General features: G+C 42.6%; 3 protein-coding genes across 3 annotated transcripts; all 3 read right to left on the reverse strand.

The window, feature by feature from the left end:
* Positions 1-878: 878 nt before the first annotated feature.
* lypla2 (lysophospholipase 2) lies at positions 879-10,990 on the reverse strand. Its single transcript, XM_076139379.1, has 10 exons — positions 10,886-10,990; positions 7,597-7,690; positions 6,757-6,788; positions 5,978-6,043; positions 5,678-5,725; positions 5,454-5,524; positions 4,811-4,884; positions 4,598-4,699; positions 3,468-3,644; positions 879-3,299 (listed from the first exon to the last, which is right to left on the reverse strand). The coding sequence occupies exons 2-10, from the start codon at positions 7,672-7,674 to the stop codon at positions 3,249-3,251; spliced, it is 699 nt and encodes a 232-aa protein (XP_075995494.1). The 5' UTR covers positions 7,675-7,690; positions 10,886-10,990; the 3' UTR covers positions 879-3,248.
* A 937-nt stretch (positions 10,991-11,927) lies between these two features.
* Positions 11,928-14,157, reverse strand: pithd1 (PITH (C-terminal proteasome-interacting domain of thioredoxin-like) domain containing 1). Its single transcript, XM_076139384.1, has 6 exons — positions 13,810-14,157; positions 13,467-13,510; positions 12,966-13,043; positions 12,673-12,777; positions 12,412-12,520; positions 11,928-12,306 (listed from the first exon to the last, which is right to left on the reverse strand). Exons 1-6 carry the CDS (start codon positions 14,008-14,010, stop codon positions 12,205-12,207), a joined length of 639 nt encoding a protein of 212 aa, XP_075995499.1. The 5' UTR covers positions 14,011-14,157; the 3' UTR covers positions 11,928-12,204.
* Positions 14,158-16,151: 1,994 nt separating this feature from the next.
* eloa (elongin A) lies at positions 16,152-24,128 on the reverse strand. The gene is made up of 12 exons (XM_076139502.1): positions 24,035-24,128; positions 21,923-21,979; positions 21,162-21,274; positions 19,931-20,544; positions 18,852-19,189; positions 18,655-18,766; positions 18,388-18,540; positions 18,017-18,114; positions 17,641-17,821; positions 17,393-17,522; positions 16,497-16,687; positions 16,152-16,397 (listed from the first exon to the last, which is right to left on the reverse strand). Exons 1-12 carry the CDS (start codon positions 24,104-24,106, stop codon positions 16,336-16,338), a joined length of 2,121 nt encoding a protein of 706 aa, XP_075995617.1. The 5' UTR covers positions 24,107-24,128; the 3' UTR covers positions 16,152-16,335.
* Positions 24,129-24,749: the final 621 nt, after the last annotated feature.

Consider the following 24,749-nt stretch of genomic DNA (forward strand, 5'->3'; position numbering starts at 1 on the left):
ATAACACATTAAGGCTTTTCAAAATCTGACTTTGCGCAGAGAAGGGTTTTTGATGATAGATACGCAGATACAGAAGCGTTGTATAAAGACAAGAACGACACCACATTGCTGTTTTTTTTTTAGAAAGACAGGACAATTATTTGATATATTTTGTCATAGAATATCTACAAACACAAAGGCTTGACTGTCTGAATGTTGTGAACATGTTTGTTTCTTGAACGTAAGAGCAAAGTAACAAAACTATTGACGGATTTACTAGTTATAACAAGCTAATACAGCTAATCATAATGGTCATGCCTGGAAACCATTTGCTATGCTAATATCCTGAGGTCAAAGATTCTAGCCTGTTCAAAACAATTTTATGTAACTTTGTAATGCAAAAACCCATGAAAGTAACTTATTAAATATGAAAGGTCATAGTTGATAATATGTGGTCTTTTAAATAAAAAAAGGGGGACATCTACCTGTTGGTAATCATTTGGCAGAGATGTGGACTCAAACTATGAGAAAAGTAAACTCACCTTTAAAATTTGATACATTGCTGTTGATGTAATGTTTTCATCCTTCAATTGTATAAACTCAGAGGTCTCCATCCCAGCCCTAAATGAACCAATATCCAGCAGGGTTTCGATCCTGGAATTAAATGAATTGCTTGCACCTGGTATTCCAACTACCTGAGCGCACTTGGAATACAAGGTGCAGGCAATTTATGTAATGGCAGGATAGAAAACAGCATTTAAGAATGCATTATGATGAATGTATGGCTCCAACTTGGGATAAACAATGACACAAGTTGGGTTCCTTCATCAGCCGGTGTGAGCGTCTGCAGCTCTCTGGCCTGCAGTGTCTATCTTTACAAAATGAACATGATCATGATAAACTGTTTTAGTCATTTATTATGCATACAGGTGTCTTGGAATCAAAATAAATGAGACCACCAGTCTCACCTCAATATGTTTTCATAATGCTTAATGATGAACAGACACAAAACAAATGAGATGAAAAATAGTGACAAAACACAAACAAAAATCCAAAGACCAAAAATGTTAAAAAAAAGAATCAATGAAAACATACAACCCAGGAAAATACACACAAGACAGTGTAACATCATCACATGGGAAAATGTTGGAATAATAACAGAATGGCAAAAGTAATAATGGAAAAAGGATAACATTAAAATGGAGGTTCAGTATGAAGCACCGGGACATAAAGACAAGAAGATGCATCACAGAAATCAGTATGGAAGGAAAAAAAGGGATATTCATGAACAACAATGAAAATATCTCTTTCCTCCTTTCTGATGTTTCAAAGTAAGGAGAATAGAGTAAAGATCAGGCAGTTGATGGGAGAGAAGTAATAAACATACACAAAGAAAAATGCAGAACACCTGATATATTTATTTAAGCACACACGACTCCTCTGTTACACTCCTATGTCCAAGGGTCACACGTTGTTCAAGATCTTTTTCCCTCTCAAATCACCCCTCAGTTTGAAGACTTTTGAATTCTAATACTATTGGATTTAACTTGGAAGTCATTAATGTTGCATTAGTGGGTTACAGTAAGTGGCAAAATGAGGGAGCGATGGGAGGAATAATACAGTGGGAATAAAATGGTCTATGCCAGTTTTAAACTCTGTCCCATTTTAATGAAAGATATAGAACAATGCATCACCTTGACAGATGTTTAAGGGGAACAGTTAGTAGGAGGGACAATAAATCATACTGTGTACAGTCTGGGTCTGCAACAATCTGGAGTGATTCATTATCAAATGCTTAGGGGTAAGAAGTACTTGAAGCCTACAATCGTATTGAAAAATAAATCAACTGAGGTACTTAAACATTAAAAATAGAATCACCAAAACAAAGCAGAAGACGTCTTCAACCACAGAGACCAAGTGCATGCAAGTGAGTTTGGAAAATAACAGCACAGGGTGGGAAAATTATTCATTAGTTTTTTTTATTTCACCTGAATTTTCTTTACAGACCTGCATACTTTTTTTAAAACCTCACCTGCATTAATCAATGTGTTTTTTATATTAATAAGTGCAATGTGAAAGGGTTGCCCATGTGACAAACCAACTGATTCTGAGCTTTCATCTACGTCTGGCTCATTGTTTTGGTTTGAACTGTCACACATGCATAGTTGAGTCTTTGTCACATGAACAATTTCCCGCTGCAGAAGGCATTAGTTTCCATTAAAATCTGTAATAAGCCAACTGTATGATACTTTCATAGAGTTAGTTTACACCAAAACAGAACTAAAAGGAGGGTGAATGTTGGACTTACATTCAGACTGAAATACAAGTGAGCTGTTATTGCTGCTCTGTGTCTGCTGAAGGTGTAAATAGGCAACTACACATCCAATCAGCCATCCCAAATTAAAAAGAGATAACATGATGATTCAATCAGCTTGTATTCTAATTTGTCTGATATCTAGTAGTCAAAACTTGCGTAATGCCGTTTAAAATCACTTAATCTCACTCACAAAATGAGACACTAGGCCCCTAATTATGTCAGTGTTTTATTAACGAAACAGGAGACAGGGTTGGGTATTAGGCAGGCATGATAAACAATGCAAGACTGGGACAGTCTGCAGAGCACTGGGGGATTAGGAGGGTTTCTTTAAAAGGGAGGGGGTGTCATTCCACATAGAGCTGAACTCATCAGGTTTGAGTTCTGAAGCCACTGCCACCTGTGGGCCTGTGCCCTTGTTTGGTGGTACTAATACTGTAATATGGTGGGTGACACACTGCATGGGCTCAGCGGCTGACCAGCTGACTGACTTGCTCTTATTGTAATTTTTTTTAATGAATGTCTTACAAAGTGACACACAGCCACACATGGTAGGAGAGGAGGGGCCGGGGAAGCGAAGAGTGATGCTGCAGTTAAAAAGGGAAGAGAAGGAGTGAAAGGAACAGAAATAAAAGTTTAAATAAACCCCAAGGGAATGTACTGTGTGGGTCAGGCTGTCTCCCCCAGAAGACTAAGACTTGGGAGTGCAAGCACTTGGATAAGGTTAAAAAATAGTGTTTGATTCGTCTTTATTTTCGGTACTGGCTTGGATTGCATGTGAGGCAAGTGTGGATCAAATCATCATAACTGTGTGTGTGTGTGTGTGTTCATGCGTTGTTGTTGACTTGTCGATGTGTGTGGAAGCGGGGGTGCTCATGGCTGTTTCCTGTGGGAGAATGGCAGGTCTGGGGTGAGAGGTCAGTGTTTTGGGGCTCACAGTGGGGATGAGGTGAGGTCAGATCCGGGGCAAATACTTCGCAATAAATTCCTTTACAGTCTGCATCTCCTGCAACAGAACAAAATCCATGTTGGTACAGCTGCCACATCCATTTGAAAGCATATGAACACATTAGCAGATGAATAGCACCAAAGAATAACATTTACACATTAGTTTAATCTGTAATGTTTCTTTAAAGCCTAAAATGATCTTGAATTGACATTTTGCAGCATGAACCTGTTCATTGGAGCAGTGGAGGAGATCTGGGTAGACTTTCAAGGTGACCATTTGAGGGCTGATGATTTCCTTGAGCTTCTTTGATGTCAGCTGTCCATACTGCACAGGAACCACGGGGTCCATCTCCCCGTGGCACTGCAGGACCGGCATGTTCTTCAAGTCGTTGCCACTCGACGCCTGGAGGGCAGAGACCACACAATTGTGTCACCAAATGCATCATGGATCAATGGATTGGTATTTTTAACCATTTAAGGTTTATCAATACTTTAAGGATACAATGGAGCAGATTCCTTCAGAGCTTTCCCTTTATTTCAACATAATTATATTGATATGGTGTTGTCTTTTACATAAGTTGCATTATTAATTGAAGAAAGTGTCAATATATATGTCAGTATCAGTGTATTTTGGATATGAAATAACAGAAGGAAAATATCTCACAGTACCTCGTCCTCACCACTAGATGGCCTTAACTACTGTAAACAACTGTGACATGTTGCTTGGATATTTTTCTTTCTTTTGCTGAATTTTCACTCTTTTTGATGAGGTAGTCAGGTAAGAGTACTGTGCAAATGGAATGTTTTCATACTCTTTCCTTAAAATGGATGCAGTTCTTTTTTTCCTCGCCAATCAACGCACAATACTGCACAATGACAAAGCAAAAACGAAAGGTAACCAAGAACCCTGTGGTCACTATGATTGAGATCCAGAGTTACTTTGTGGAGATGGGACAACAACAATCAGTGCAGCACTCAACCAATCAGGCCTTTAAGTAAAGAGCGGCCAGACGGAAGCCATTTCTCAGTAAAAGGAGCATGAAAACCCACTGGGACTTTTGACAATGGGCACCTGAACAATTCTCAGACCATTAGAAGCTAAGTCCTCTGCTCTAATGAGACAAAGGTTGAACTATTAGGCCACAATGTATGGAGGAAACCAGGCAGTGAGCATCAACTCATTAATACCATCTCTATAGTCACACACGGTGGTGACGGCATCAAGCTGTGGGGATGATTAGTAGTTTACTAGTCAGGATGTGAGCAACACTGCAGAGAAAATGGCTGTGTAACAACACCCTATAGGAGCCAGAGAACAAGTCATAAGTACAATTTAAAGTAAAATGGTGAGTATACCTGTGGGAAGTCCTTGTTAAGTGGCAGCCAGCAGCTGAGAGCCACAACGCCAGCCAGCTTATGGCGGCAGGTCAGGGCGGTGTACAAAGACAAGGCCCCACCCTGATGAGTAATCAAGGAAACAGAAGAGGGAGAGAAGGGAACAAAGAATCTATGAGCACCAGGATGCAATTAGATCATCTTCAGTTGCATATAGACTAGAGAGGTTCCTACCTGAGAGAAGCCGCCAAGCATGATACGGTGAGGAGGGATCCCATTTTTGGCCTCATGCTCAATTATCTCCTTGACTGTAGAGATGGAAGAACAGAAAATAAACCATTGGGTGTAACTCAGTGGAGGAGTTATACACTGTGTCCAAACATCTGGCCCCGAGATGTGACTGGGTGGGGAAGGTTTGTTAACAAGTGGCAACCAGCAGTCAGGCATAGTAAAAAACAAAGTAAATAGATAGTTCTGAAAGATAAACCCTTGAAATCCTGGCTTCTTATTCGGCTGAGAGCTGAGGCCCGACTCCCACTCACATTTGGGTTTTTGCTCTGACTACATTTTCCTTATTGATCCCTTTACAGCATGAAATCCAGCGTGTGTGTGAGGGCTCACTGGGCCGACTTGGACCACAAATACATCCCTTACTGAAAAAATAGCGTGTCGGAAATCCAACAGAGCAATCAGCTCAATATTCACAGCCAGTCAGCTCCGCTTGCTGCTCATAGTGAATGTAACAGCTTGAAGAGTGCTGATAATAAAAAAGCTGGCCTACAGCCGAGCAAAACACCAAATCCTGCCACAGAAAATGTAATTACATTTCATTTTATCACAAATCTAAGGCTAAAAAAAGGAAATCAAAGACACTCACTATTCTCTGAGGCCTGTTTGATTCCGGCTTCATCCTCCGGGGCTTCCAGGCTCAGACCAGCCAGGTCAAACCTGCACACAAGCACAGAGCAAAATTCAACATGCTCAATAAACACAATTGGGGCATTGTCATTGTCAATGTGGGAGCCTATTGTGGTTGCCATGGAAACGGCAGCATTCAGTGCCGAGCGGCGAGGGTGTCTCCCTTTCATCGAGGCGACTCACCACGAGGGCATTAACATCCCGCCATTGAGAGTGACGGGGATTCGAGGTCTGTGGGAGAGAAAGACAGAGGAGGAGTGAGAGAGATTAAGGCTACGAGAGAGGAAGAGACCGCGGAGAACATGATAGCCATTATGGCAACTCAGCAACCAGCAGCTACGGTAAAAGCTGGTGAATCCATTTACAAAGGCAGCTGAACCATCATTTACAGCTGCTTTGATCCATTTCAAAAAGAAGATTCTCCCTGCAGACAACTGGCAGGAAGAAAATCACACAATCTGACATATTGTAGGAAATGCTTACGCGTGGGGGCAGATATACTTGACATGAGGCAGCCGGATCGCCGCCAAACTCTGTGCCCACCCTTGCCTGACAGGAAGAAGACAGAAAGCACTTTGTTTTTGATCAATTCACAATACACAGGCTGAGATATGCTGCAGCTACTGTACATCAAAAACCAAATCTTCTACAACTTCTAGTGGAAACTGAATCAGCGTCAGGGTAATAATGCATGTTTCCATTACTGGGGGGAAGAAATCATTCACCAAAGAGCCGTATAATGTTGCTGTCTAGTTAAAGCCAAGGATTTCAAGCATTTTTATTGACTTTATTGTAGAAAAGGGTTCTGCTTCTTAGGAATAAACAACAAACCTCCCCAGCCTGATTGAATTTAGATTCTCTTCAGCACAAATGGATTGAGGAGCAGATTTAAAATGGAAGTCTGCTAGTTTGAGCTCAGGATACATTTGGACACGGAGTGAGCCACAGCTGTTCATCGCTCAGCACTACATGTGATGTGAACATGAACTACTTAAAACTAAGGCCAAGAAATGGACAAATCTTTGGCCGTAATTATCAATTTTCTAAAAATAACTACAAATCCCACCGTGTCTTCAAATTGCTCACTTTGCCCAAACAAAACACGCTTTTGTTCAACATTTACTTTGATATTAAGCTATTTGTGAGGTGTTTAAATACATTTTCTGTTTTATTGCCAAGTTAACTGGATCACAGACACATCTATAGGGTAGAGGCAACACAACACACCTACTTTAGAGGTGAAAACAGAAAGCATCACTCACCCTGTGTCCCCCAGCCCATGAAGGAAGATCACCTGCAGCAGAGAGAAGAAGAAGAACAGTTACCCTTCACTCAATGTACTAGAAGAGTCCTAACACTTCAAATCAAACACAGACATGCAGGTGTAAGGATGGCTTTGCTGGTGACTGACACAGAGCAGTGTGTTCATCTACAGATTGCACATTACAGATGACAGGGAATCGTAAGTCATGACACGAGTCGCACTACAAAGCCTTTGGAGATAAGAAGATGGTTTGTTTATAAAAGGCCTCCGAACCTTGAGCCAGTTTATCACATCGTAGTAAATGTGTTGCACACTTTGCGGCTCAGATAAGCTCTCCATGCCAACTTACACACATGGAGCTCCCGACTGAAAAGCCATGAAAGGGAATAACAATCATTTTAAACACTCCTTGTTGGCATTAAATCAGACATTCTGCTATCTGGGCAAAGATCAGATCTCTTTTTATTCCATGTGGCGTTGGAGCAAAGGTACAAGGCAGAGCTGGAACCGGTTGATCCTCATGTCAATCCCAGCACTGAATTTGTTACATGCAGTTCACAGATGTGTCCCTCTAATTAGGGAAGAGAGATAAGAAGTGAGGAATCTGTGTTGTGATGAACATAAGGTCCAGATCTCATTCATTAGAGTGACTATATAACTGTAGAAATACTCTTTGGTGTCTGTCTGGCAGCTGTGTGTGTGTGTGTGTGTGTGTGTGTGTGTGTGTGTGTGTGTGTGTGTGTGTGTGTGTGGGGAGCGGCCGGATTTCATGAACGTTCTAATCTAAAATGAATCACAAGGAAAATATATTGTGAAGTGATTTGGACGTCTAACTCACCGCAGCGGTCTCCTTCTCTGTCCCAGACACCGTCTCGGCATGAGCGAGCAGCGGCACAGACATGTTGTTGCCACACATACACTGTAGGGGGGTGCTGGGGAGGGAGAGGACAGAAAACCATAAGTCAAGTCAGATTCCAGTATTACAGCACAATTTGTAAGCTTATAGAAGCCTTCTCTCCATAACCGAAGAAAGAAACACACACAATCTATTTCTAACCCCTCTGGTCGTCAACGTTGGCACGCAAAGAGTCAAATGCTCATTGAGATTCATTCAAATCCTTTTATTCAAAGGCCTGGCCGGCCCGTGTACAGTGGCTGTGTCGTTTGGGTGCAAGTGTTTGTTGACGTTAACGGCGGCCATAGAAAGTCACTGTCTGACAGTCAAACTCCTGCTGATGGCCGTGCAAACAATCAGGCGGCGGATCGTTCAAACACAAACAAGAGGGCTACACTTCCAAACCTGAACGACATGAATCAACAGGAAGGTATTACTGGCAAATATGTGTTTATCGTAAATATAATGGATCACACACCTTTAAGGACTAAATGAAAGCTATATCTTCTTTAGATTTGAGCGGCTTAGTTTAGTTCTTGAGATATTTTGCTACATTTCTTTTCAATCAAACGTGATTCATATTTTCATTTCCTGTGACTGTGCTGTTAAAGCTTCACTGTTATTTGATGCTTGCTTATATAGCCGAGCACTGCTTTAATGACATCATCATCATTACTGGATGATGATAATGTGTGACACAATGACGTGTTCGGCACTGTGAGGCGAGCGTTTAGCGTTTAATCATCTGAAGAGATTTACTATAATATCAAACATTAGCATTGGAGCGCTCTCACACTGCAAAATACAGTAAACACACGTAATAGATCTGCTGTGGTACCTACAGTAGTCACAAGGTGAGTGTGTGTGTGTGGGTCGGTTATTGCAGTCAGCAAGTGCTGAGACTCATTAACTAAATGAAGCACAGTCCCTCCACCGCATTCCAGTTATTAACCAATAAAAGGCCTCTTTATCGTCTGCAGGCTGCAGGCGGTCATGACGCTGTAACAGTGATTCAGCCTCTGATTACACAAAGAGACCAGGCTGTTATTTTACAGTAAACACAGGTTATAAACGCCTTGAATGCCCTTTCATGTCTGATGGTGCGGGCGCAGGATGGGACAATATAAAGGGGCACGCAGTTAAGACTGTGCCAAGAGTGATTTGTAAGCGAGGGATGAGGAGGAAGGCAACAAACTGAAACACAAAGGTTAATGTGCAAACCTGGAGTTTACATTCCACCACACTTGATGGTTACAGCTTTCCAAACATGATTGTCTTCTGTCCATTTTATCATTGTAAACTTCTTCTTCTAGTCTATGTAAATAATCAATCAAAACAGTGTGTGTGACTAATAATTATTGGTTGCTGTGAGGAGATTGTTGACTAAGTAGGCGGGGGGGCAGAGGAACACTGGGCAGCCTGTAATTTGCCACAAGACACAGGCGGAGAATTCATCCCAATCGTGAGATGTAAAAAAGAAACTCCCCTCCACTTTCCTCAACTTCTTATTGTGACACAGACTTCACAATGACCCGTAAACTTGCATATCCACATCAAACGCTGTGTGGGCTTCCAATCCCTGCTACAAACAACAATGGCTCACTCATGGTGCCGGTGGAGGAGACCGGGGGTTTAAAAATAGCGTCAGGCTGTATACAAGCATCAAATCCAGTTCAGGTGGGTGGGGGGGAGAAACAAAACAGAGAAGGGGTTTGTTTCAGAATACCAATTCAGTTTGTCCATGACTCAAAGCACTCCAGCTGCAGACAGGCCGTGTTGCTGCCAGGCTTTAAGGACAGACTGTTTACAGCAGCAGTCTGTAAACAATTCACTGATAATGCCGGATTGGGCTAAGGATCATTTTAACACTTCATATCAATCGGTGATGTAATAGAGAGAAATTGGAGAGAAATCTTTGGTCGGTTTTGAAGCAACGACGAAAATATAAAAGCACGACTTCACCTGTGTTTAACAGTCAACCGACTAAAAAGGCGTGACGCCAACTCTCTGAACACACACACACACACACACACACACACCCAAAGGCTGCATTTGGCTTCCAAAAACTGTGTATTAAGGGAAACAAATGTGTTCTCTGCCAGTTCCCCCTACTTACACGCAAAACCACCCCTAAAATAGTAGATATTATTTTAGGATTCTCAAATCTTTTAAACCAGTTATAGATTTGTTGAACTTTTATTATCAGATAATAAAGATTTGACATGTCTAAATTACCTCAGTACCAGTTTACACTAAAACAAAAACACTTTCCTTGGATAGCTTATAACTGAATTTGATTTCATGTTCCCTTCCATCAGCTTTGTAAGCATTTTATTACAGTGCCTTGGGATATTTTATGTTTTTTACACCGTTTTCACTCATCAAAATGACGCAAATCTAAATCCAGATGAAAAGCTGCAGCATTTAGACTCGATAATCCCGGACTGTTACACTCTCCGAGACTTAGCTTCAGTATTCCTGACCTCTTTATTTTATTCGTGAACGTTTTAAAGGCCGAAGTGAAGCTCGCGTGTTCGCTCAGTGACAGCTGTAGTGATACAGCTGGGAGGGAGGCTGACAAACAACGGAGAGAGTATGCGGAACTGAGTGACAGACACCTCCACCCCCCACACACACACACACACAGCTAACCTGCTGCTGACGGAGAGGCGCAGATCGGCTCGGTAACAGAGCGTAAAATGAAAAGAAATAATAAAAGCGTCGATATTTGAAAGCGGAATGTTCCGAATAAGGATAAAATATGTAAATAGAGCAGAGGAAGCGCACGCGGAGGCGGAGGTCGACAAAGAGGAAGGAGACAATGAATGGTTGAAGAGGCAGCAGCTCAGCTATGCGGCCCCTCGACATCTTCATCAGCAGTAGTGATGGCATTCAGGGGGAATAGCCTACGCTGAGTAAATCCCCCCCGCCATTCCACAGCCTCACACTCGCGTCAAATCCCGCTGGAGCAGAACACACACACACACACCCCCCCATACATACATACAGGGACTGGCAGAACCGGAGCTAGCTAACGTCATTGTCTTCTACCTCCCCGCTGCCGGCTACCTCTCCGTCTGCCGCGGCAAACCCTTACGCTTCAAATTCGGACTTGAAAACCGGGCCATTGGTTGAGTGAACCGTCTACAGCCACGGCCCGGTCCATCTACACCATAATAAAGTCCTAAAAATGACCCCAGCGGCCTGCTAGCTAATGTAAATTTACACTCACCGAATACCGTCCCAGTTCACAACGGAACTTCCGCTATACTGGCTGCAAACAGGCAGGGGGTAGAGACGAGCAGGTGTGACGTCATCGTAGCCACGCCCCAGTACCGCCCATGTCGCTTATGTCATGTTGCTTTGTGAGCTCTGGTTGTTGTGATATCCGGACCTGTTGGAATACCACAGTGTCAAAATCAAATTCTACTCAATTTAAGAGTCGAATCTTTACTTTAAGCAGCAGAGCGGCACCCAGCGCCCCCTTGTGGTTCACCAAGCGACCCTACTACTACTGAATATTTCTGTAGAGAGAATAAAAACGGCTTAGGTCTGTAAAAAGTCAGTTTCTTGCCAAATTACTGGCAATAGAATAGACAAACAAAATGTATTGGGTAGACAAATTGTAGATTTGCTAATTTTTGCATATTTATCATCTTATTACGTCTATATTTGATACATCAATTGGTTTATGAATTGGTTTTGGGTTTATTAACTTGTTTCTGAAACTATAAACTGTTCTTGGAAGAAGCATCTCTTTCCAAACCCCCCTCACTGAGTTCACACCTCGCTGCCTGAACACACAGAGGCTGCTGCAGACTGCATGGTGACACACCGCATTAGTAATGAAATGAAATCATGAACGAAATAACCCTTAAAGGAGAAAAAACTAGGAAGAGTGTGCAGGAGGTGAGATTGTTTGTTTAGTGTTTTTATCAAAAGATGCTTTGGTTTAGCAGCTTTGTGAAGGTTTAAAATGATATTTGCTACTCCAAGTCTGGGTATCATTGCTTCACTATAAAGCTTCTTTCTGCAGCAGATGACAGCAAATCTATGCGCTTAACTATTTTTAGTGCTCCTCCGTCTCACCATGGAGGTAAAAGGAGTTGAACAGGTAAATAACAATTGTACAATTGTATAACACTTATTTTTAGTCGATATGTATATTTTGGATTCATTTACAGCTATCAGCACAACTTTATTGAGATGTTTGATATCTTGTCAGATGAATCAGTTGGACTTTATATGTAAAACTGACAAGAGACTCTGTCCCATTGCAAAATAGTTCATGCATTTATTAAGATTTTGCTCAAAATTCTTTAAGCCTTCACACGGTATTGCCAAACAAACAAACAAACAGAGCAACAACTTGGCACTTCTAGGCTGATCTGAGACTCTTTGGTCTCCAGACATCAGTGCTCAGCCTCAGTCAAGCTCGACCAACTGCTGGGACTCAGCCTCAGTGAATGCAGCATTGAACACATCTTGGACTTTTCGATCTGTGTTGGCAGACCCCACAGAAGCTCTCATCCTCCTGTTCCTCCAAAGTGTTCAAGAAATGAAATTAGTTTGTGGGATGATGCTCTCCACTTTGTGATCTGCAGGATTTGCTGATGCTTCGTAGTTACAGATGGTCACTTCGTGTCTGTAGGCCTACAAGGAGCAGACAGGATGAGATGTTGAAATAATGTAGAGAAAATGATTAAATACAAAAAGCTAAGAATAATGACAATAATTTGCCTCAGCCGTACGACTCACCTCTGCATATTCTCCCCTCAGACCAATGTAGTAGACCCGAGTGTTCTCCTCACCAAAGTTCTTTGACACATGGATGGAGAGATGATTCACATTGGAAAAACGAGCGATCCTGGAAATCAAGACAGAATCAGCAGCAGCTTTGACTGCAAACATATTCAGGGGCCATACTAACTCCCTGTATGTCTGTCTGGGATGGAAAGGTGATGAGATAATGGAAATACTTTCATACTAATGGCAAACTGTGTGAGTGGGGGCTCTCACTTGGTAGGGTACTCCAGCTCGGCAAGAGGGTCTCTATTTAGGCGGAAGGCTTGTTCAGGTTCTCTCCCGGTGTCATCAAAGGACATCTGGGGAATGTTCTTATACCTACAATGAAGGTTAGTACATGACTGGAATCAGTATTATTATCAGTTCTCACATATAAATATTAGTCCAGGTGAATCACTTAAATGTGATGTGGATAATGACTTCATTTAAGCAAGACACACACAGATGGTACATTTATTGTGTTACGTCCTGATCTCTAGTTGAAGTGCAGCAAAGCACATACTCACAGTCGGACCTCAGCCGGGTGGGAGCAGCCATCTTCTCCAGAGATAATGATACCCTTTAGCTTCACACTGCCAGTGAAACTGAAAGGCAAAGACATGTAGTTATTTTGTTACTATCAAAGCAAGACACTTGAGCAAACAGGAGTGAATAACAGAGAAGGAAAAGCACAAAAAAACAAGATGCTGCAGCTGAGTGAAAGACAAGAACTCTGAGGCTGGCAAGGAGGCTGAAAGTGAGCAAAATGAAAAATGAAATCAGAGCCAGATTCACTTAATGCTGCATTTTACTGACGCATTAGAAGGGGTTGTCTTGGTGTTAGTGCTACTGAACTGCATCAGCAACTTTCGTATCAGTAGATGAACACACACCTGTATACGGTGCAGCAGAAACAAGAGACACTACATCTTGGACTTATGATACTGTTAAATACTCTGTTGTGTGTCATAACGTAGTGTTCATACAGGGGGAAATGTTAATAAATGTTATTCACTGTCAGGACTTACGGAATGTTGAACAGCAGCTCTTCATCGGCGTCACTCTCGACGTACTGAGAGAGGAAAGACAACCAAGAGTGAATAGTTTCTAACATACAATCACCAAATCATGTTTATGGAAGATCCTATGTAAAGATGTATCCTAAATACAATTAGAAGAGAGTAAATAAACAATATCATTGAAATACCTACATAAAAAAGCCATCAACAAGTAGCATATTCATATTTTTACGCATTATTGCTGTAGATTTTAATCAGAAGGTCTCCATTTCGTATAAGATGACGAAGCACGATGAAGAGGAGATCCTGTCCTCTGTCTCTGCATCTGACAGGGACAGGAAGTGGATCGTACCGTGTCCCGTTCGGTGCGCCGCTCCCACGGTTTGAACACCAGTTTGCCGTCTCCGTCCCTGCTCTCGTTCAGACACTGCATCTTGTCCAGGTCGATGCGCCGGTACAGTCCGTACTCCAGGCCCCTTTCCGCGGGTTCATGCTCTCCCTCACACCCGCAGCCTTGACTGTGACCACCGTGTCCATGCCCGTGCCCGGACATCGTGGAGCTGAGACAAGTGGCAGGAATGAAGCTCGCCGGCGTTCTGTCGCACTTTTCAGTCGGTATTTAGTGAACTCAGCAAGTTTCACTTAGCAGAGTGAACATTCATTAAAGCTCGTGTCGGTGTCAAGAAATACATCATCAAAAACATCCGGTTCAAGATTTTCACAATAAGACTAAACGACCCGTCTTGTTACGACAATGTTGGGCAAACTGTGTGTACCATAAGGGCGGACAGTGGATCAAAGCATCAGAAAACGCGCTGACATTTATCCTACATGATATTGAACCATGACTGTGTGTATTTGTGCAATTCAGTACTTACGTTCTAAAAAATTATCTTGAAGCTTTTTTGGGAAACCGGAAATTCCTTTGTACAGCATTACACTTAACACCAAACACAACTAACTCGCTCCCTGATTGGCTTGTAACCATCGCCGTCAATTGTGGCAGCTGTCGCGAAATGTTTACAACTACATATTTAGGATTTGCGGTTCACGTTTTTGTTTAATACTCACGACAGTACCTAAAAAAATCCCCAAATAACTTTTTTTTCTTCCAATTTTACCTTTAATTGTCATTGACTGTATCTGCTGCTTTTATTTCAGGGCTACCACCAATCACCACGAGATGTCTCTGAGGTATCATCATAGCAACCTCTTGTATAAAACATTCAGTGTTTTGTTTAAAGTTAGTTTTTGTAGTTTGATGCATTGCAGACAAAATTATTTATTGAGTAAATCTGTTCCTTCTTCTTACAATACGTTTTTTTCTGCTCTGTACCGATTTAGAAAATGAATATAGAAAGTGAAAGTAGAAGTACTAAAGTAAGATCTTTATTAAAAATAACAAAACAAAATACTTATTACCTTACAACAAACCAAGTATTAATGCCCCTTCCACTGATGTAATGTAATATCTCTCCAAGTTGCATCATCTCTAAGGCATTTTGAGTTCTTTCATTCAAACATAAAGTGAAGCAACAATCTGTTCTCCTGATGACACTTTATTTCTGAATTTGATGTAATTTCTTTACAGGTATATTTGTTCAATCTCTTAGTGCAACTGAGGACCTTGTTGACAGCAGACAGGATGCTTCTGTCGCTTGATCAACACTGGCGTTGCATTCACAAAATGCTGCACCATTTAACTCCACACCACACCACACAAAAAGCACGTCAGGGCAAAAGTCAATTTTATTAAAAATGACCATATAACATTTTTTTAAAACCTATTAAAATTACTATTTTTTAATGTACCTTGTTTAGGGCCCAAGTTTCGGGGTCCCAGTGTGGAAAATAAATACATCATCATCATCCTTACCGTCATCAAAGACTGAAGCTGAGGGGTCCCATTCACACACTTCCTTATCATTGTTTTTGCTTTCCAACAGTCTTCAGCTCTCACTCATGGGTTTTGTCACAGTAAAGCAGATACATATAGGGATACACATCTGACAGCATAAAAACATGATTTGTAGCCACAGGAACGTTAAAATAAGTTTACAAGATGTGTGTGTGGGTGTGTGTCATCCACTGATCCCATTTTATGCCCATGTATTTTAAAATACACAGAAAAACCTGTGTACGCCTTGATTTGTTGTGTTTTAAGAAAATTCAGAGGCATTAACCAGCAAGTTCACGTCTTGCATGGAGTGTTAATGGCAATGCAACTGGAAAACAAAACAGGGGTTTCCTAACGTAGTGTTTTGATGGCTCACTGTTGACAGTAGCAAATTAATATTATTTAAATGAAAGAGTTTTTCTGTCAATTCAAAAATTCTACAAGAAGAAGACGTAGAAGAAGAGAAGTAACAAGCATGTGTGCATGTACAGTATATGTGTGTGTATGTGTGTGTAAGAGCTTTGCTCCATAGGTGACTGGCTCTCCTTTGCATCCTTTCCTGACACAAAATCATACTCCTTGACCATATTTCTTAATTAATCTGATCTTAAATAATTAATTACACCCCTCCCCCCCTAGAAAGAAAAAAGAAAATCCTCCATTTCCGAGTTCCTACCTGGACTTGTAAAAATTTTAGTGTAACAAGAGTTGATATGTTGAAGTGGGTCGATGTGATGGTGGGTGTGTGTGTGTGTGTGTGTGTGTGTGTGTGTGTGTGTGTGTGTGTGTGTGTGTGTGTGTGTGTGTGTCTGTGTGTCTGTGTGTGTGTGTGTGTGTGTGTGTGTGTGTGTGTGTGTGTGTGTATGAGTGCTAAGGGAAGTCGTCTATAAAATCTGCTAAACTTAAATTAAAATGTTTTCCTCTTCCACGTTGCTGACAATTGAAACTCATAAAACACAATCAGTCTCGTTCCCTTTCACACTATCGACGGGAGAATCTGTTCTTGAAAGCTTTGATAGTTTTGGCCATCATGGGGGCAATTTCTGAAAGAGAGGAGCAGGATGAGAGATGAGAAAGGGTTTCATACAGACACACAGCACAGATTCAATTCTATTTTCATTCTTATAGAAGTTTAGACTTACTCTTGACCTGTGGCTTGTCCCTAGGAGTGTGTCCTCCTCCTCCTCCTCCTCCACCACCACCACCACCACCTCCTCCACCACCACTGCTGCTGCTGCTGCTGGGTGCTGAGGAGCGAGACGAGCAGGAAGAAGGATCGGAGGAAGAGGAGCGGCTGGATTCACCATAGTAATCTACAGGAGCTACCTTTGCTCTGAAAGACACCAAAGAGGAAAAACAATCACTGAATGCTCTGAATCTAAACACATAGACATGTATTATCAAACGCTGAGCTGCTTTATTGTGTTTCTTATTGTATTACTGCATGAATTCATTACTTTAGGGAGAAATATTCACCAAATATTGCAACATTTACACAATGAAGAATATTGAGTTTCATGCAAACCAAAGCCTGGACCATCTGGACTCCTCTCTGTTCCCTCTCTGATAGTGAGAAGGGAGGGAGGTAATCCGTCAACGGCTGTCATTTTCTGACAGAATCAGAATTCTACACATGCACTCATATCTGCCGCATCTTGCTGTTGTAATCAATCCTCCAAGTTTGACAGATTAACTCCTTCCCTGTTGCGATAAAGCAAACCACCAGCGCTGCTCATCTTTCAAAATACTATTTTCAGTTTTGGGTCCCTGCTCAGATTGTGTTATTTGTGATGTATTCACCTGCATTCATTGTGCAGCAGTACTTTCCCGGGGGCGTGTCTTATCACAACAGAGACTAAAAAGCGGTTACACCGGAAAGATGCAGCAAATACGGGAATATGAGTCAAATATACTGGATAGATTGTAACTATCACATTATCATGGGAGTAAATTGAGGGAGGATGAAAGTACTCACAAGTTTCTAACAAAGTCATGAGCAATTGAGCCAGTTAGGTAGGAGAGAGTAACTGGTACTAACTTAATGGGAGCTGCAGCAGCAATAGAGGCAGAGGAGGAACCACTCGTCGTGCCAAATCTCTCTTGTCGCCGACGGACGTCACGTGGCGGCTTGGCAACTGAATTCACAAACGCCATCTTAACCTGCCGTCCTGTCAGAAGAACCACAGCGCTCACATTCAGGATGGAACATCAGAAGTGAAAGATACCTACAGATCTGTCAGTCATGTGCTCCACAGTCAAACATGTGTGATTCAAAGTGTGGGGCACCTTTGGGCTTGTTGGCGTGTGCCGAGGTGATGTTCTGTGTGAGCATCCTCAGGCGCTCCTCCCGCTCGTCGTGCAGCCGCAGGTACAGCTCCCTCCACGACTCGTACTCCTGAGGTGATTCACGCTTGAAGTCCCGCTGACAGTGACGCATCCACAACTCATCAGACTCCTCTGTGAACCACTGAGCAAAAGAAGAGTGTGCAGAGAAATCAGACAAATCAGAACGTGCTTTGATGAATCCTAATGTTGATTCTCTTTTTTTGGATGCAGGTACAACACCGATCACATATCCCCTCTATTTTGTGGCCGACACAAACGTGTGTGTGTATGCAAAGGCCTCGGCATCTCTCACTGGCTTCACTGTTGTTCTATATACCTGATTGCTCTGCTCGATCCGGTACAGTTGCTCTGGAGTACATCTCTCCAGAACGGGCTCCAGGATCTCAAACGGCACTCCTCCCACCTCAGCGATGGCTGAAAGAGCACAGACACACAGAGCAATGACCCCAGGCCAGATAATGAGGAGGGTCCAGTTTACCGAGAATGTAAACAATGTTTAATGTACCTGAACACAGTCTGAGCCCCTTCAGTACGACAGGTGGAACTATTTAATCACTCCAACAAATCAGCTCATTTTGAACATCTCTAAATACAGTTATGTTTGTATTTGATATCTCATCTTAGCCAGTTAAGTTACATTAGTTACTCATGTATACTCGGTGCATTAGGTGCATTCTATCCACTCACAGTCGATGTTGTTCTGCAGCACACGGATGCACTGCTCATACAGAGTCATCATCCTGGGCAGGTAGGCGGTCTTCGATCCCGAATAAACCACCATTTTAGAGTTGAATCGCTTCCCCGTGAAGCCGGCGTCCTCTTCGTCGTTGAATGCGGGAACTGCGAGCAAAAGGGGGGGGGGGGGGGGGGGGGGGGGGAGAAAGAAGAGAGGTGAGACACGACTTCAGGCTTAACAACCTCAGGAGGTTGAACAATGCACTGAGAGGACGCTACCTTTCCGTCTCTGCGGGGACAGTGGCGTGACATCGATGGAGGGCAGAGGTCTGTAGTTGGGCTGAATCGCTGGTAGAGGGATTTCTGGTAGAATTGAAACGGCCTCCACCACCTGCACAAACCATACGCTTACAACAACCTGCTGCAAACAACGCCACGGAAAGACAAAGTAGTCAATATTGTGCCGGAGCTCTTACCCTTTTACGTTTTTCCGGTGTGGGTGCAGCTGCAGCGGCCGTGGAGCCTTGACGCGCTCTTTTAGTGCTCCGGGTCCCATTACTCTTGCTTCCTTTAGAGGAGGAGGACGATGAGGAGGCCGCAGGAGCAGCATTGTGTGTGTGATGGGAAGACGACGTGGAGGAGGAGGAGGAGGGGTGCGGCGGCCGACCGTGGTGCGTAGAGGAAGATGACGACGACGGCTTCTTCTTCTTCTTGACAGTCGGGGCGTCGTATGTGAGAAAAGACTCGAAGGACATGGTGGGAATCTCAAAGTGGTCTTCCTCCTCCACAGCCAGAGGGTCCTTGGGCTGTCTCCCTGGTGACGAAGGTATAGGAAGTACAGAAGCATGAGATGTCCGTGTCTTAGCTCAGGTTAAATCAAACATTCATGCCAAATCTATTTGATTTCCTACAGCAAATCATGGGAAAAAGAAAAAGGAAGCTGTTTGGATCACAGCCAGTCATTACAGCTTGATACCACCACATGATGAAAAGGATAAGAGAGAACAAACTCTAACGCTGCAGCTCCGCCTGACACGAGCGCTCGCTCACGTTCTGTTCTGCTGCCGTTTCCTGTGGGCAGAGTTGCTCAACACTCGTCCTCCATTTGCACAAGCAGCTTGAACCTACAGCGTCTCTTATGTTTAGGACAGCCTGTTCTCTGTTTTGGCTGCGTTTTGAGGCCGATGCTACGTTTTAAATCAATATGTTTCCCTGCTGCACGGGGCTGCGGGTGTAAACATACAGTATAATGACATCGATCCGGATTTAGGTCAACTTCTGTCTCCTCTCCCTGTCCCCAGATCTACGCTCTTATAAGTTACAAGCTGTCAAAATGACCGACACTTTCATTCTTTAACATTAGAGAAACAGATTTCACCTGACAAAACTATTTTCATGTGAAGATTTGCACATTTGGGAAAGCTTGAAAAGTTTTCAGTCAACTGTTACTATCACAAAAAACTGAACGAAACATAGTACTTAACATGTGCAGCTTTAACAGATGACTCCTGAAGCCATCTCACCCCTCACAGGTGAGACAGACACACTGACTCACCATCTTCTCCTCCTCCTCTCTTCTTCTCCTCCTTCCTGCTCTCCTGCTGGGTGGATTTCCGGCTGTGCTTTGCAGCTTTGGGTGCTGGACTCTTTTCTCTGTCCGCACTCGGCTTCTTCCCTTCGCCTCCTTCCCGGTCGTTACTCGTCTGTGCGTGCCGTTGCCGCCGCTCCTCCTCCCTGTCTCTCTCCCGGTTCCGGTCTCCATGGGAACTGTGGTGGTGGTGGTTCTTGCTGGGCTCTTTGTGCGACTTGGCGTGGCGAGACTCTTTGCGAGGTGGAGGGCTGGGCTCTGGTTCTGGCTCTGGTTCTAGCTCTGGTTCTGGTTCTGGCTCTGGCTCTGGGCTCTCATACTCCTCAGACTGGTAGAGTCCTGGCCGTTGAGGGCTGTAGTGCTCGTGCTGTGGTGGCGAGGGCGAGTAGCTGCTATGATAACCTCTTTCCTCCTCCATCATCATCTCCTCCTCCTCTTCCTCCTCCTCCTCCTCAATGTATGACTGCTCCTCCTCGGCATAGGGTGCCCGAGGACGTTTGTGGCCCCCTCCTCTGCTGACGTCAGGGGCCCGAGAGAGTGTGTGTGACCGTGGTTCCTCTTTGGTGTGGCTGTTGCTGGGCCTGTGGTGGGACGACAAATAAATTAAGAAAACAGGAAATACGGAAACATAACGATGGATGTTTAACTCCCTCTCATGGATCTAAGAATGTTCGAAACTTTAGACACTCAAGTCAGATGGGATTCATATAAACGTCCTGGAAAACTTGGATAATCGAGTTTGTCCAGGTTGTAAGAGCCGGGGGGGGAAACTGGGGGATTTGTATTTCATAACGTCTTGGAAGAACAAGATTGTTAAAAATGTGACATCATTGTTGCAAATCATAGTTTCATTACATAACCTTGATCGTTTGATGACGTTACAAGCTTTTACCTAAGTAGTTTCAGAGTTTGGCACAGTGTTTGTCTGTACGTTTGACTTTGTAATGTTGGATTCTGAAGTCTGCACCTTTTTCTGATGGACAGGTGGAGCACTGTAACATGATGGTGTTACTTCTTTCATGCACACACAGTGTAGAAATGGGCTCCTCTTTCCTACACAATACACACATTTCACCTTTTGATTGGTTTTGATTCCTAAAACGTTACAAAAGCACAAGACGTCTCCTCTCACTCTGACATCTCGGTGCATGTCGGGGCAGAAAAGCGGCCGAGTGACTACGGTGAAGATGTGTCTTACCTGTCTGCAGACTGAGGAACCAGTTTTTTCCATTTGGCTACGAGGATTTTTGCCGCCTCCCCAGCGACATCGTGTTTCCTAAACGAGTTCACAGTTTTCCCCACTCCAGTTTCCTATAACACAATAAAAGAGTGGAAACAGTCGGTCCATTACGGTGGATCAATAGAAACATAAATTAATCAACACGTACAATATTCTGATTTCAGCTCCTCAGACTTCTCCTCTGTGTCTGATCCCTGTAATTAATGAGCTTTTTAGTTTTATGGGGACTAAACGAACAATCTCAGACACTCACTCGGCCTTGGGTGCTTTATATGTGGCCTTGCTTTCATCTCTGACAATTTGTAAACAATCCACAGAATAGTTGATTGTGATAGTTGTGCGTCAGTAGCTGTAGCTCTGCTCTGCTAAAGTCCAGCGAGCTGAAGTGTAGATTTTACTTTTACAGCTGTTACATCACAGCCGACGTGAGCTCAGAGATCTGACTGGTCGATTACATGTTCAGGTTGTTTTGCTGAGGCCATAAATCAAAGCTCGCTGGCAAAAAAGCTGACATCCAAACCGCACTTCACATCCTCATTTACATAGATCTCACTCCTGAGGACTGGAAGATGCAAGCAGCGCCTGAAGCAGTCTTCTACTGAGCAGTTAGGGGTCAGATGCCTTGCTCAGCAGCACGACTGCAACAGATTCTTATTCTATTCTTTACAAGATTGTTTGAAGAACAAAGGGAGATGAATAACAAGTGGACGAATCCTTACCACCAGGATGTCCACGGTCATGGGAAGCTCGCCCAGTCTTCGCAGAGTCTTGATTAGCTGGGAAAAAGGGAATTATGTTAATATCCTTGCCAGTTCTGTGCAAAATAAAGCAGCATTTACATTTCGCATTGAAAAAATGCTTTCACATCCCATTCCAAGTGCATCATTTGAGCAGCTTCCCATACAAGAGTTACAAGTTTATTACACCTCTTTGTATTCTAAAGGGCTTAATACTTTGTTCCCGTCGTTTATGATTGAACGTGTTCACCATAATACAGTCTAATACAACAACAATAAGGCATGAACACATCACAGAGTCTAAAAACTACAATTGTGACCCTGCGTCCATTCATATTAAAGGCATATACATACAGATACTATTATACCAAGCAATGGAAGCCTTTCACAAATTAAATGAATGAGATATTGTTCTAAATCATTACTTAAGCTGTACCATTATACATGTAGATCCTGGAAACAAGTCCTGATTGGGCCATGGCTTTAAATGATTGAGTTTGGTGTAAACATGAGCGCTTTGATCACAGCAAAGCTCAGTTAATGTTTAAACTAAACTCTTTGAAATTATTTGTTTTCTATTAAATATGCAGCTGATTACAAACACAAGTTGTTGTCTATTTCTGCTTTACACTGGGCTCTTATCTGAATGACTGCATCATAAGAGTGAGTGTATCATTTCTGTGGAGTTATTTCAGTTACACACCAGCGTGTTAAAGAGAGACGGGGGCTGTTTAAACACAATAAACAAAGACTTGGTTGTGTCAGTTCAATTTCAGGGGAGAGAAAACACACAAAAGGTGTCAGATAGCGTCACGTTTCATACATTTTAACCTTAATTTCTCATATTCAAAGAGCAAACCGCGGTGAAGTGGAGTGTAAACACAGGCAGGACGGTATTCCAGGCCTGTCCGTTAGCATTAGCAGATAATAATCGCTGCTGCTTCCCATACAACGTTAGCGGGATGGCTAACAGCTACAATGGCAGAGTTTCGTTAGGGAGGTTTATCGATGTGTTTGTTTAATTGTTGTCATTGTAATTACGGCTCATCTGGTTCAATCGGTTATTACACGAGGCCGGCAGATGTGGGCATTGACGCTCAAGTGGGCTTCGTTCGAAGTACACACAAGTCAAAGCCCCTTCATTGTCGTGACGTGCCCATATGATGCCTTAAGTGGCTGTCGGAAAAACTGGGACAACAAGGTGAGAATACGTGTGCGGGTTGTGATGACTGGAACTTTGAATGTAACACACACGATTCATTCTTATGATAGCAAAACCTGCAAAAACTGTGTGTTCTGATCCGATTTATTGTGTTTGCATCATTGGATATTGCTAATATGTTGGATATTTCCCATAACTTATTACTGAAACGTTTACTTATTTGAACGGTTCACTTGTGGTCACAGTTTTGATGTTTGGGCATTAGTTACGTCGCTGATGAAATAGAAATACCTGCAAGTTACACGGTCACAATAAAAGTTTCCAGTTATTATCCTGTTGTTTCGTAGGTGTATGTAGATAGTTTCGTCTTCCGCTCTTGTGATTTACGTATTGGCGTCATTAGTCGTGTTTTCACGGTCGTGATAATAACGGGCACACTAAAATGTAATGCATTTCAATAAATTATTAAATAATAACTACTATGTGTGGTTTTTGTTTTGTTTTTACATTTTGAATGTCGAGGATTGTGTTGATGTTTCACTTGTCACAGTGCAATTCTTTTGGAAATTAAGAGCTGAATTATACTCTTTCACTCTTTCTTTCATTTCTTGCCTTCAGCCTGCCATTTTAACATAGCATTTCTAGACAGAAGCCACCTAAGAATAACATTAGTTGACCCATGAGTTAATTTGAGTTGCTAATATGTTTAAATAAATCAAGTAAAACAACATTTCAACACATGAATGTAGAAATTCCTAAAGAACGGAGCCTAAGAGCAGCACCTAAAAGCAGCATTTAAAAAACGTAGCGACTTTTACGGAACTGCCGTAGCCGCGGCGCAGTTTGTGGCCGCAGAGACAAAACGTCGCATTTTGGGAGCCGGACTGTGGTGATTAACCAATTCTGTGTCTCCTGGCCTGTTCGGTTGTTACCTTTCTAGGCTCCAGACCCTCCAAGAGCCGGGACTGAAGTCTGTCCACTGTCTCCAGCAGCTCCTCCGCCATGTTTACTGCTGGGACCTGCTCCAGCCCGGAAACGACTTCATGATGGGAAATTACAAAATAAAAGCGATACTTAACTAAACCTTTATTTATTTCGGTCAAAATGCAACTTTATTAAACGTTAGAAAAGTGCAACAGCAACAAGTCAAATAAAGTTATCACAACTAATGTCAAAAATTAAATAACCCTTTAGAGCGAAGTCAGAGAGGCTCAGTTGATATACAGTATTTTTCCGTGTTTATTAATAGTTTTTGATTGCTGAACAAAAGAAAATTAGAAGTCAAAAACCTTTTATCTCCAGTCTGTGAGAATTTCAAGTTTTATGTCAGGATTACAGTACATGTTGACTGTTATCAAAAGATGACTGCAGGAAGTGAGTGCTTAACTTGATAACAGCCATATACAGTATCTCATGGTGAGTGTAAAATCTCTCCTCAGTGTTCCTTTAGTAAAGTACTGAATAGATAGATGTCCAAAAGAAAATGTCCAAAATCTCAAAACAAACACTCCAGCACCAGTACTGTACTTGACTGAATGTACTAGTACAGTACTGATACTTCCCACCATTGATTTGATAATGGATGTGACGTGATGTGATTTGTTTCTCCTTCTGAAATCAAATCCCAATAAAGCATAATAGGTTATA

Source organism: Genypterus blacodes, unplaced genomic scaffold, assembly GCF_046128005.1.
Source record: "Genypterus blacodes isolate CSIRO-AG114 ecotype Tasmania unplaced genomic scaffold, CSIRO-AGI_Gbla_v1 ptg000438l_1, whole genome shotgun sequence".
Taxonomy (NCBI): domain Eukaryota; kingdom Metazoa; phylum Chordata; class Actinopteri; order Ophidiiformes; family Ophidiidae; genus Genypterus; species Genypterus blacodes.